Genomic DNA, 14,443 nt, shown 5'->3' on the forward strand with positions numbered 1-14,443 from the left:
AGCCGGCTTCATGGCACCTGGCTCAATGCCCACTCTAGCCCGGCCGATACGAGGAGCTGGAATGTACCTCACCGGGCTATGCACACGCACTGGGAAAACCGCTCCACCGCATAACACAGTGCCTGCCCGGTCCCTCTCGCTCTCCGGTAAGCACGGGAAGTTGGCGCAGTTCTCCTACCTGGCTTCGCCACATTCCCCGTGTGCCTCCTCCCAAGAAATTTTGGGGCTGCCTCTCGGGCTTCCAGCCGCTCTGCCGTGCTAGTTCCTCATAATGCCGCCTCTCTGCTTTCGCTGCCTCGCAGCCTCCAGCTCTGCCTTGGGACGGCGATATTCCCCTCCTTTACCGTCCAGAATCTCCTCCCAAGTCCAGTTCTCCAGGTATCGCTGCCTCTCCTGCTGCTGCTGCCTGTTACTATGCTTCTTGGTTGGTAGGTGTTCCTGTAACGGCAGATCTCCTCTTCGTCTGAAGAGGAGTAAGGATCGGACCAAGATGCAGCGTGGTAAGTGTATTTTAATAAAGACAAAATGAACACTCGAACAAAAACAATAAGCGATAACGTGAAATCTACAAAAACCAAAACAATACCGTGTGGCGACAAACACACACACGGAAACAAACACCCACAAATCAACAGTGAAACCCAGGCTAGCTAAGTCTGATTCTCAATCAGAGACAACCATACTAGGCCGAAACAGAAACCAAACATAAAAAAACAAACAGACTTCCAAGTGGTGAAGGTAGGAAACAACATCTCCACTTCGTTGATCCTCAACACTGGGGCCCCACAAGGGTGCGTGCCCAGCCCCCTCCTGTACTCCCTGTTTACCCATGACTGCGTGGACATGCACGCCTCCAACTCAATCATCAAGTTTGCAGATAACAAAACAGTAGTAGGCTTGATTACCAACAACGATGAGACAGCCTACAGGGAGGAGGTGAGTGCACTCAGAGTGTGGTGTCAGTAAAACAACCTCTGGGGGAGTGAGGCCTAAGAAGGTTTTCTAAATAAGCATCAACCAGTGGGTATTGCGATGGGTATACAGAGATGACCAGTTTACAGAGGAGTATAGAGTGCAGTGATGTGTCCTATAAGGAGCATTGGTGGCAAATCTGATGGCCGAATGGTAAAGAACATCTAGCCGCTCCAGACCACCCTTTCCTGCTGATCCATAAATTATGTCTCAGTAATCTAGCATGGGTAGGATGGTCATCTGAATCAGGGTTAGTTTGGCAGCTGGGGTGAAAGAGGAGTGACTAAGATAGAGGAAACCAAGTCTAGATTTAACTTTAGCCTGCAGCTTTGATATGTGCTGAGAGATGGACAGTGTACTATCTAGCCATACTCCCAAGTACTTGTATGAGGTAAGTACCTCATGCTCGAAACCCTCAGAGGTAGTAATCCCAGAGGGGCATTTTTCTTACCAAACCACGTGACCTTTGTTTTGAAGGTCTTCAGGACAAGGTTAAGGGCAGTGAAAGCTTGTTCGACACTAAGAAAGCAGAGCGTTTAACACAAAATCTGGGGAGGGGCCAGTTGAGTATAAGACTGTATCATCTGCATATACATGGATGAGAGAGCTTCCTACTGCCTGAGCTGTGTTGTTGATGTAAATTGAGAAGAGCATGGGGCCTAGGATCGAGCTTTGGGGTACACCCTTGGTGATAGGCTGTGGCTGAGACAGCAGATTTTCTGACTTTTGACACTTTCAGAGAGGTTGTTAGCAAACCAGGCCAAAGACCCCTCAGAGACACGAATACTCCTTAGCCGGCCCACAAGAAGGGAGTGGTCTACCGTATCAAAAGCTTTGGCCAAGTCAATAAAAATAGCAGCACAACATTGCTTAGAATTAATGACAATGGTGACATCATTTAGGACCTTTAATACAGTGGAATGGCCCACCCTGTTCTTCATTCACAAGGGGTGATTATGCATCGTTGCTTACCCTCGCTTATCAACTCACCCATTCTACCCCTTTCTCCCCATCGTACTTTACTTAATATTTTTCATCTGTTGTTATATGTGTGAAATTAGTTTAGGTTCAGATTCAAGGAAATTATTGGGGTGTTTATCTGCTGGGCACTACACTTTCAACTGGAAGAAGGAGCGGAAAAGGCCCTACTGTCAGGAGGAGATGCAATGGGGAAAACCAATCAAAAAAGAACATGCCCTCCTAAAACTCCAGTTCTGTTTGTGATATTAAGATTCTAATGCGGACAGTATGTTATATAGACTTATTTAGGAAAAGAGTTCGGACGGAGGGTGGCATGACTTAAAAATTTACAGAGTAAAAAATAAATATGCAGAATGACTGCTTTAGCAGTTCTAACTTTAAAGGTAGACTCAGCAATATTATGTAGATGCAGAACTAAAACAGCAGTGTGTCAATTTCCACAACAAATAAGAGTGTTGAAGTGCGAGGCTCAACTTCTCCTCTGTTTTGGTGCACATGCACAGAAAGTGTGTGTGACTGTGTGAGAGCGAAGTGTTGCAAATAGCACCATGTTAAAATCTTTGGTGTTGCTCGTGATAAAGTCATTTCGCTGAGCCTATCTTTAAGAAAAGGCTTTTCATAGCACCATAAAAGTTCGATATAGAACCTTTAGAGCATGTTTTTTATTTGTTTTATTTAACTAGGCAAGTCAGTGAAGAATAAATTCTTATTTACAATGACGGCATACCCCTGCCAAACCCTTACCCAAACGACGCTGGTCCCAATTGCCCTATGGGACTCCCAATCCCGGCCGGTTGTGATATAGCCTGGAATTGAACCAAGGTCTGTAATCTCTAGCCTTAGACCGCTGCGCCACTCAGTAGCCCTAAATGGTTCTTTATAGAACCTAAATAAAGGTCAAATATATATTTTTAAAATGATGCAATTGATGTCTTGCAAGAAAAATCCTACCACACCACAGCGCAAATTCAGTACGGCTCGCTTGGTGTGGTGGAACTGAAGCCATACTCAAAAAAACTGATCTGTTTTACAAACAGAATCACACAATATATACACCATGAGTACCTTTTCATATAACCATTCATATCGTGCTTAGCTGTAATCTCTTACAGAAATAAGAAAATAAAACTTAGTCAAAATGCTTTACACTTTAACTACAGCACGAGGTTCACGTGGACTGAACAATAGACTAGCCTGGGCAAATGAAAAGTACTAGTGCTTACACTTACACACAATTTCTTATAAAGTAATCTAAACCGTAAGTGTACCAAATGGATTATGATAGTAGTTCATCACATTTGATACTAGTATGAAAACAAATAGTTTGCCATGCATGATTAGCATGATCACGAACGTTTGCTATTTTAATTGATCGATAACTGAGCTAGCCTAACTGTTAACGGCTTGTGCGTAGGCTTGGTTAAGTATGAACATGCACAAAATGCTAGCAACAGCTTAGCTAGCCTAATCGCTAGCAGCTCGTTTTCTTTATGAAAACTCACTAAATCCTGGCATCAATCTTTCCCTCAATCCAGTCACAGCACGTTTGTATAGATAATTGAGTGTTAATATCCAGTTCTTGCTTTTTTAGTTCAGTTTTATACAACTTCTCAACGATTTGAAACTTAATTTTCCTTCCATGGAATGGCGGTAGCTCTTCGCATTCCTTTTTAGTTCTTTTTTTGCATGTTGGCGCCGACTGGTGTACAACGTGAGGTTAGGAGAGGGACTAAGCGAATATTCAGTTTCGATTGGCTCAAAATAAACTGCTCTTCATGCAGTTTCTGATTTGTAATAGCTGATTTGTAATAGCTGTCAACATAAACATATCAATAGCAATATGGTATAATATGATTGGTTACTGGAATTTCACTAGTAACGATTACTATTCAACATTAGTTGACCTGCGTTACAATATGACATACCAATTCTTTTCAGCCTCAGTTTCAGGGCTTGGCTTTTATTTGAATGTTACCACCCACCAGCATGGCATTGTTTATTAATTACAAACAGCTGTATATTTAGCTGCACAATGTCCATTATAATGTAAAGAAACGCATGTCAACTATCTTTCAATAGTTATCGGTTTTACCCAAGATTCATCTTATTCTTTCTAACCTATTTATATGGCGGATTCGTAGCTGCAATTTATGGAAGATGCCAAAACCTTGGAGATAAAAATAGAAAACAGAAAAGAAAACTCTGCACACTGCTGCTCATGCTCCCAGGTGATTTTATTGTAACACTTTTCAACCCTTAGGTCTTCATCAGGCATCCTTTTTCCCAGGTGGGGGGTGAAAGTTCTTACATATATAGTGGCCAGTGACATCACTTCCTGAAACAGGGGGTAAAATGTATAACATAGGTCCACAGTATTAACATTCAATTTATCAAAATATAAGATGCACAAACTATGTGATAAATATTCACAGTAATATATATATATAAATACACTCGTTCATGTCACGACTTCCGCCGAAGTTGGTCCCTCTCCTTGTTTGGCGGCGGTCGACGTCACCGGCCTTCTAGCCATCACCAATCCACTTTTCATTTTCCATTTGTTTTGTCTTTGTCTTACACACCTGGTTTCTATTCCCCAATTACTTGTTCATTATTTAACCCTCTTTTTTTTTTTTTTTTTTCATCAGACCAGAGGACATTTCTCCAAAAAGTATGATCTTTGTCCCCATGAGCAGTTGCAAACCATAGTCTGGCTTTATTATGGCGGTTTTGGAGCAGTGACTTCTTCATTGCTGAGCGGCCTTTCAGGTTATGTCGATATAGGACTTGTTTTACTGTGGATATAGATACTTTTGTACCTGCTTCCTCCAGCATCTTTACAAGGTCCTTGTGTCATGCATAAAGTAGATGTCCTAACCGATTTGCCAAAACTATAGTTTGTTAACAAGAAATGGGTGGAGTGGTTGAAAAACGAGTTTTAATGACTCCAACCTAATTGTATGTAAACTTCCGACTTCAACTTTGGATTATTCTATGTAGAACACTTATTGCCTTTCAAAGAGTCATCAAAGAACCCTTTCTTCCAAAAATGGTTCTTGGGATATGTATAGTTTCTAAGGAAAAACCCTTTGACTTACAAAGAACCCTTGTCTTCCAGAAATTGTTCTTCTGAACAAAACAGTTTTTGGTAAAACCTTATCCCTCTGCAAAGAACCCTTTTAGAACTCTTATTTCTAAGAGTATACTTGATCTGTTTTCTTACTTATCTGAACTATTTGAGAATTTTTCTTCTATGAACATGACCTCATTATTAACGGCGGCACTGAATGGCGAACGGTGTATAGTATTCACTGTACACGACTTCACTGTATTTGTGAAAGGAGTGACTGAAACGAAGTCGCTCTAGAGAGGAAGTTCTACTAACTGACTAAAATGTAACATGTTCATTTGTAATGTTCATTGAAATCTCTCATTGGGCAGACTATGTTACAAATATGGTATCTGACGCCAGTACCCAAGATTTTATGTTCATTATAATCATACTGTATTCACCACCAGTTGAGTATGACTAAAGAGCTGTAGAGGATTTGTTTGGCATATATTTAAGCAAAGAAACTCAACACAGACACAATTCATATTTTATTGAGAAAAAGTTCCAAATCTTAGTCAACATTGATTGTTCAGAGTTTGAATCACAGGTCTAGGGGGTGCTCGTCACCTCTCTAACAAATTGAATCCTGAATAAGTATGAGAAAATTTGAAGACATGCAGTGTGTATACACTCTATAGCATGTGGCATATTGATTTTGGATTACAGTGCCACGAGATCAAGGACACATCTCTTAGTTCATATTGTTGTTCTCAGTCTACCATGCACCTCCAATTGGTCCTCCTCAAACCAGTAATGCCAGACTCAGCAGTAGTGGAGGAGGATGTTTAGGAGGAGGTTGGGCAGACAGGCTCTCCCTCAACAATGTACCACACCTCGTTGTGCCTGTTCAGAATCTTCTTTGGGCTGAAGGACACACACAAAATATTAAAGTATATTTGAAAAAAGTATTGTGGTGGAATTTGGTTTGATGTTGGATATGAGTATATTGAAGGATTTGTATCTGTGCTCCCACCTGTCATATCCCACAGCATAGTGGTAGTCTTTGTTGTAGGTGGCCTGGACTTTGTCTAGCTGCCTTTTCAGCAGCATGGAGTTTACACTGGATGTCAAAGACATCATCCATCCACCGTAGCCCCTCACGTACACTTTCATGTCTGGCATCTCAGTAAAGTACACCTGTACGGGGAAATCACAATGACATCTACATTGTTAACCATTGTTAAAAAAACATGACATACTTGACATGGGTTCAAATGGTATTTGTTATTTTTCAAATACTTAAGCTGCGCTCGATTGAGCTTGCCTGGCTCAATGGCACCATGGAACAGTCCCAAAAGTGCAAACCCTGCCCACCTGACACTATAAAAGCTATATCTAACTATTTGAAAGATACTTCTTGAACCCAGGTCTGATAGACAATCATATTATGTTCAACTTAGATTCAGTTTTACTAAAGTGCCAGGTGGGTGAGGTTTTAACTTTTGGGACTATTCCATTGGCGCTATTGAGCCAGGCAAGCATAATTGAGCTCAGCTTAAGTATTTGAAAAAAACCACTCAATAAAGCACACAAATACTACAGACCCCTGGCTACCGATGTGGATGTAATTGTGTCAGGTTTACAGGTTTTTGACAGGTGTCAGCAATATGGTAATAGCTCAACTTTGCCCTCTGATAGGCTAAGTGGAAGATTCACCATATTACTTATACCAATCAAATCCTCTCAGATCATGTGCATAGGGTCCATTTAGGATTTGGCTTTACCTTGTCATCAGTGGGTTGGGGAGGAGTCATCTGATGGGTAGACGGCAGGAGGAAGCTGAGGGTGAAGACAGACGACCCCCACTTCTTCTCTTCAACTTTGACAGTCACCGGAGCTGTCATGTCAATGTTGACGCCTATAGGAAAGATCTGTGTAAGCACTTGTTACCAGGTATACACACGCATGGAAACAGATTCATGCACGTGCATCCACACACACACAAATAGGTTGATACACACACACACACACACACACACACACACACACACACACACACACACACACACACACACACACACACACACACACACACACACACACACACACACACACACACACACACACACACACACACACACCAGCCTTGTTGGATCCGGTGATATAGTTGAGGAGTCTCCTGAAGGCAGTGTAGGTGGCCTTGTCCATGAAGTATGCTTCCTCATCTGTTGACACCCATTTCACTGAGTCATAGTGGCGCACCTGTAACACAGGCACAAACCTTCACTCAAGAGTCCTCTGCTGTGTATTTGAGTTGCAGATGTTGGGGACGGGATTAGGATGAGACTGCGCAAAAAGTGCATAACTGATCAACAACCCTGCAGAACTGATCTGATCAGATTACCGAAACACAATATGATAACCAAAATGGGGATGATAATGATGATCATCATGTTGTTGATTTGATATATTTTAATGCAAATGCTATTGTTTTGTATCTGCTACCCTGACCAACAACTAAACATAAAAAAAATTGTCACAAAAGAGGTGGTGAAACAAACTCCTAAATTGTAGCCCCAATGTGCCGTTAATTTGTGCTGCACAAGACTGACCTCATAATCGTCATTCTTGCACACCAGATCATAAAGCAGACATTCCTTTGACTCTGTGCAGAAGCGAGACTCAGAAGAGTTTCTTAAAGGAAACAGTGGAAAACAAATCAATAAAGAACAATAGCATACGATTTAGCCCGGATACTGTTCATTCATTATACAAACAGTATTATTCTGAAACACGTAGTTAGGATGTGTGAAAAATAATAACAGGAGTGTATTAGAACTTCCTTACCCAACTCTGGCTTCAGCAGTCAAGATGAGAACCAAGCCAACCAACCCTGCCAAATAAACCCTGAAGTACACACAAACAGTCAGTGTCATCACATTAAAAACCTAAAGTACACACAAACAGTCAGTGTCATCACATAGACACACTTTCATACTCTTTCACACTCTTCACATATGGTGCTGCTACTCTGTTGATTATCTATCCCGATTGCCTAGTCTCTTTTACCCCTACCTACATATACATATTACCTCAACAACATTCTACCCCTGCACAATGACTCTGTACTAGTACTCCTTGTATTTAGCCTCGTTATAGTTATTTTAGTGTGTTACTATTTCCATTTTTATTTTGCAAATTATTCTTAGATTTTGACTCTGCATTGTTGGGAAACGCTCGGAAGTAAGCATTTCACTGTAAAGTCTACTACATATGTTGTATTCAGCGCATGTGACAAATACATTTGATTTGAAAACTTAAAGTACACAAAACCAATGTTTTGTGTACTTTAGATTTTCAAATCAAATGTATTTGTCACGTGCTGTCGTCACATGAAAAACCTAAAGTACACACAAACAGGCAGTGACATCATCATATGAAAAATATATCATACAGACATAACTCATTAAGATTGCAATATTGTAATACCTTAAAAGACAGAAACTATGTTATTACCCATTTCTATTTCTATACAAATCCCTCTTCCTTTAATTACTTAACACCATAACAAATCAAACAAACCTAATCAATGCAATGATGACCTATCATTTCTACTTACATTGTGCTGAGTGTGTCTTTTCGATCAGCTTAGTTCAGATGTATTCACTGGCCTGAGGGAAATGCTTGCAGAGAAACTATTTATACCAACTGAGTGTTATTTGCATCAGTCCCCAAAACACGCCCATTTCACCACAGAATGTGCAATGGACTTCAAGCGCTTAAGAGTAGAAAAGGTGGTTTATAAATAAATGTGTGCCAAGTTAGATAACGTGAGACGATTGATCTTGATGCGTCTTTGAAAAGCAAGTATAGGATTATTGAAAAAGAGGCTGTGACTAGATCCGTCACGTGTAGTAGACTATTATATATTTCTGTTTTGTAATTAAAGCCTTTGCTGTTTCGCAATAACAGCCTGGCTGTCACGTTTAGACTAAATAAATAGCACTTGCATGTAATTTGTTCACTGAGCACTACTGGGTCGACATTACCAATCACTAGTGGGCAATGGAGTAGCCCTGTTTATAATTGGTGCTAACATGGACTCTTTGTCCTGATCTTGTCCACATTCTGATTGTGCCCACATTTTTAGACAGGTGTAGATGATTTAAAGACACATTGTGATCAGATCTTTCTTACCACCTCTGGAGGTAATCCACATTTATTATGATATTAAGTTTATAATGTAGAGTGAAATTAAAATATAAAAAAAATTGGATGCACATTGGGCAAACATTTTCCAATTCATATCAAACCATATTCCCCACCTATAAAAGCAGATAGGACAGCACTTTTGCACGACCCAAAGAGCTCAGCTTTGACCCCCACGAAGAGGAGAGTAGTCTAGAAAACAGAACTCTGGGGTGTATCTCAATAGTCGAAAACAGCTTAATTTCTAAAACATTTGAGCAGACAATCTTTTCCAGAAGGACGTACAGGAGCAATTAGGGTTAAGTGCCTTGATCAAGGGCACATCTACAGATATTTTTGCCTAGTCGGCTCAGGCAGTTAAACCAGCAACCTTTCACCCAACACTACCTCACCTCGTCTCCTCCTCACATGGGCTGACCTGAAGAGACAAAGGATAGGTGGTGAATACAAAATGGCGCTCCTCACTTTGAATCTGATTTCAACTGTCCCTGTTCTTTCACATCAGTGTAGGAAAGGAGACAAGAAAACAAGAAAAGTAAGCCACTGAATATCAAGATGGATGCAGTCATGGAATGAACCCCCTGCCCTAGATTTAGAAAGTCAAAGTCAGTTCAGTTTAAATTACCTTTAACAAACCTCTGACGTCCCTTGTGATGTCAGCTGGTCAACACCTCAGGGGCTCAATGGGCGACATACTTCACAGAAAAACTCTAAATAACTCATATGATCTCCTCTCATGTCCTTTCTATGTAGAGTAAGTACGAGCTTTAGATCAAATTCTTAGCCAACATGTGACTTTAGCCTGACTTGAACAGGACCATGAAACTGTATGTTGTGGCCATTTCCATGGCATTAATGGAACAAATGTTGTCACACTGGCTGCAGAGCTGATTGTTGTTGGAGTTGTATTTGTTGTTGTTGTTCAAAAACTTTACATTTGTAGATATAATGAGTTTGTGAGAGTGATTGAACAAAACATAAGAGGTGTGTTTGTTTCTCTCTGAGCATGAGACACCCTGTTCCAATACAAAGCACTAGAGTACATTTCAGTTTACACTCTTAGAAAAAAGGGTTCCAAAAGGGTTCTTTGCGGAGGGATAGGTTCTAGGTTCTAGGTAGAACTCTTTGCCTTACAAAGAACGTTTGAAAGAACGTTTGTCTTCCAAAAAGGGTTCATCAGATAAAAACAGTTATTGGCAGAACCCTTTCTGCCAATAACTGTTTTTATCTGATGAACCCTTTTTGGAAGACAAACGTTCTTTGTAAGGCAAAGAGTTCTACCTAGAACCGTTTTCATCCTAAAAAAAAAAACATTTTCGGAAGAAAGGGTTCTTTGATGATTGTTCCGAAGGCAAGAAGGATACTTTGGAAGGCAAGAAGGGTTTGTCAAAGAACCCTTCTTAATCTGAATAAACTTTTGTATAGATTTTCTTCCCTTTCTTTGAAATAGTGCCTGAGTGTTTACCTCAGCGTTTAAATGTTAACATCAATCTATGCAAATACCCAATAATGACACAGTAAAAAGAGGGTTTATAAATCTTTGCAAACTTGTAAAAAAAAACAGAAATATCACATTTACATAAGTATTCAGACCCTTTACTCAGTACTTTGTTGAAGCACCTTTGGCAACAATTACAGCCTCAAGTCTTCGTGGGTATAATGCTACAAGCTTGGCACACCTGTATTCTCTGCAGATCATCTCAAGCTCGGTCAGGTTGGATGGGGAGCGTCGCTGCACAGCTATTTTCACGTCTCTCCAGAGATGTTTAGAGCAGGTTCAAGTCCGGGCTCTGGCTGGGCCACTCAAGGACATTCAGAGACTTGTCCCGAAGCCACTTATGCATTGTCTTGCTGTGTGCTTAGGGTCATTGTCCTTTTGGAAGGTGAACTTCATCCCAGTCTGAGGTCCTGAGTGCTCTGGAGCAGGTTTTCATTAAGCATCTCTCTGTACTTTGCTCCGTTCATCTTTTCCTTGACCCTGAATAGTCTTCCAGTCCCTGCTACTGAAAAACATCCACACCGCATGATGCTGCCACCACCATGCTTCACTGTAGGGATGGTGCCAGGTTTCCTCCAGACATGACGCTTGGCATTCAGGCCAAAGATTTCAATCTTGTTTCTCATAGTCTAGAGTCCTTAAAGAGCCTTTTGGAAAACTGCAAGTGGGCTGTCATGTGCCTTTTTCTGAGGAGTGGCTTCTGTCTGGCCATTCTACCATAAATGCCTGATTGGTGGAGTGCTGCAGAGATGGTTGCCCTTCTGAAAGGTTCTCCCATCTCCACAGAGGAACACTGGAGCTCTGTCAGAGTGACCATCAAGTTCTTGGTCACCTCCCTGACCAAGGCCCTTGTCCCCCGATTGCTCAGTTGAGCCAGGCGGCCAGCTCCATGAAGAGTCTTGGTGGTTCCAAACTTCTCCCACTGTGTTCTTGGGGACCTTCAATGCTGCAGAAATGTCTTGGCACCTTTCCCCAGATCTGTGCCTCAACAGAATCATGTCACAGAGCTCTAAGGACAATTCCTTTGACCTCATGGTTTGGTTTTTGCTCTGACATGCACTGTCAAATGTGGGACCTTATATAGACAGATGTGTGCCTTTCCAAATAATGTCCAATCAATTGAATTTACCACAGGTGGACTCCAATCAAGTTGTAGAAACATCTGAAGGATAATCAAGGGAAAAAGGATGCACCTGAGCTCAATTTCGAGTCTCATAGCAAAGGGTCTGAATACTTATTTAAATAAGGTATTTTTAATTTTTAATACATTTGCAAAAATGTCTAAATGGGTTGTTCTGTGTAGATTGATTAGGGGGAAAAAATGATTTAGTCCGTTTTAGAATAAAGCTGTAATGTAACAAAAAGGGGAAAAAGTCAAGGGGTCTGAATACTTTCCGAATACATTGTAGCTGTACAGTAAATCAAGTATATGTGACCTGCTTCAAGTGATCACTCTCACTTTCAACATAGCCACTTCATTTGTGCACTCGCTCCAGAATGGGAAAAATATTCTTTATTTTATTCAGCTAAGTTTAATTATATTCTTCTTACTATAAAATCATATAATATAAAGTAATGGCATGGGACTTACAGTGCTTTGCAAAAGTATTCATCCCCATTGGTGTTTTTCCTATTGTGTTGTGTTTCAACCTGTAATTTCAATGGATTTTTATTTGGATTTCATGTAATGGACATGCAGAAAATAGTCCAAATTGGTGAAGTGAAATTTAAAAAATAACTTGTTTCAAAAAAACAAAAAACAAAAAAATATTTAAAACTGGTGCGTGCGTGTGTATTCACCCCCTTTGCTATGAAGCCCCTAAACAAGATATGGTGCAACCAATTACCTTCAGAAGTCACATAATTAGTGTAATGATGTCCACCTGTGTGCAATCTAAGTGTCACATGATCTCAGTATATATACACCTGTTCTGAAAGGCCCCAGAGTCTGCAACACCACGTAGCAAGGGACACCACCAAGCAAGCGACACCATGAAGACCAAGGAACTCTCAAAAACAGGTCAGGGCAGAAGCTGTGGAGAAGTACAGATCAGGGTTGGGTAATAAAAAATATCAGAAACTTTGAACATCCCACGGAGCACCATTAAATCCATTATTAAAAAATTGAAAGAATAGGGCACCACAACAAACCTGCCAAGAGAGGGCCGCTCACCAAAACTCACGGACAAGGCAAGGAGGGAATTAATCAGAGAGGCAACAAAGAGACCAAAGATAACCCTGAAGGAACTGCAAAGCTCCACAGCGGAGATTGGAGTATCTGTCCATAGGACCACTTTAAGATACACATATTAGCCACTAATTTCTAGTATGTCAATGTAAATAATCTGTGTGGCCATTTGATTAATTGTTCAGCAGTCTTATGGCTTGGGGGTAGAAGCTGTTAAGGAGCCTTTTGGACCTAGACTTGGCACTCCGGTACCGCTTGCCTTGCCGTAGCAGAGAGAACAGTCTATGGACTGGAGTCTTTGACAATTTTTGGGCCTTCCAAGAACAAAGCCTAGTATATAGGTCCTGGATGGCAGGAAGCTTGGCCCCAGTGATGTACTGGGCTGTACGCATTACCCTCTGTAGCGCCTTACGGTCAGATGCTGAGCAGTTGCCATACCAGGCGGGGATGCAACCGGTCAGGATGCTCACGATGGTGAAGCTGTAGAACTTTTTTCTGGGGACCCATGCCATATCTTTTCAGTGTCCTGAGGGGAAAAGGTGTTGTTGTGCCCTCTTCACGACCTTCTTGGTGTGTTTGGACCGTAATAGTTTGTTGGTGATGTGGACACCAAGGATCTTGAAACTCCACTACAACAGCTCCACTACAACCACATCGTTGTAAATGGGGGCATGTAAATGGGGCCCTCCTTTTCCTGTAGTCCATGATCATCTCCTTTGTCTTGCTCACGTTGAGGGAGAGGTTGTTGTCCTGGCACCACACTACCAGTTCTCTGACCTCCTCCCTATAGGCTGTCTCATTGTTGTCGGTGATCAGGCCTTCCACCGCTGTCTAACAATTAGTTGCTGGTTTACTGGTTAAAACTTAAACAACCTAATTTCTTATGATGGTGGTGTTACGTATAGAGAATATATAATCTAATATATTTATTTCAACTCTTTCTCTCGGGGGGGAATGGGGGTTCTATGGAGGACCAAATGTATACCCCTTGACTTATTCCACATTTTTTTGTGTTACAGCCTCAATTCAAAATGGATTAAATATGTATTTTTTCAATTCATCTATGACAAAGTGAAAACATGTTTGTAGAAATTCTTGCTAATTATGTGAATACAGCAATATCTAATTTACATAAGTATTCACTCCCCTGAGGTGATTCATGTTAAAATCACTGTTGGCAGCGGTTACAGCTATGAGTCTTTCTGGGTAAATTCCTAAGAGCTTTGCTCACCTGAATTGTACAACATTTGCCCATTATCTTGTCAGAATTCTTCAAGCTCTATCAAATTGGTTTTCAGGTCTTGCCATATATTTTCAAGCAGATTTAACTAAAAACTGTAACTTGGAACAGTCACTGTATTCTTGGTATGCCACTGCAGTGTAGATTTGGCCTTGTTTCTAAGGTCCTGCTGAAAGGTGAATTAATCTTCCAGTGTCTGGTGGAAAAAAGACTGAACAAGGTTTTTCTCTAGGATTTAGCCTGTGCTTAGCTACACTCAGTTTTTTTTTATCCTAAAAAACTCCCCAGTCCTTAACAATTACA

The 14,443-nt window shown here is 41.0% G+C and overlaps 1 protein-coding gene across 1 annotated transcript; it reads right to left on the reverse strand.

Annotated features, from left to right (window-relative positions):
• Nucleotides 1–5,540: 5,540 nt before the first annotated feature.
• On the reverse strand, nucleotides 5,541–8,777 carry LOC109897553 (heme-binding protein 2-like). The gene is made up of 7 exons (XM_031833807.1): nucleotides 8,625–8,777; nucleotides 7,853–7,912; nucleotides 7,618–7,699; nucleotides 7,147–7,267; nucleotides 6,790–6,923; nucleotides 6,039–6,202; nucleotides 5,541–5,929 (listed from the first exon to the last, which is right to left on the reverse strand). Coding segments are annotated over exons 1-7 (642 nt in total). The 5' UTR covers nucleotides 8,627–8,777; the 3' UTR covers nucleotides 5,541–5,850.
• Nucleotides 8,778–14,443: the final 5,666 nt, after the last annotated feature.

The sequence above is a fragment of the Oncorhynchus kisutch genome, linkage group LG10, assembly GCF_002021735.2.
Source record: "Oncorhynchus kisutch isolate 150728-3 linkage group LG10, Okis_V2, whole genome shotgun sequence".
Taxonomy (NCBI): Eukaryota; Metazoa; Chordata; class Actinopteri; order Salmoniformes; family Salmonidae; genus Oncorhynchus; species Oncorhynchus kisutch.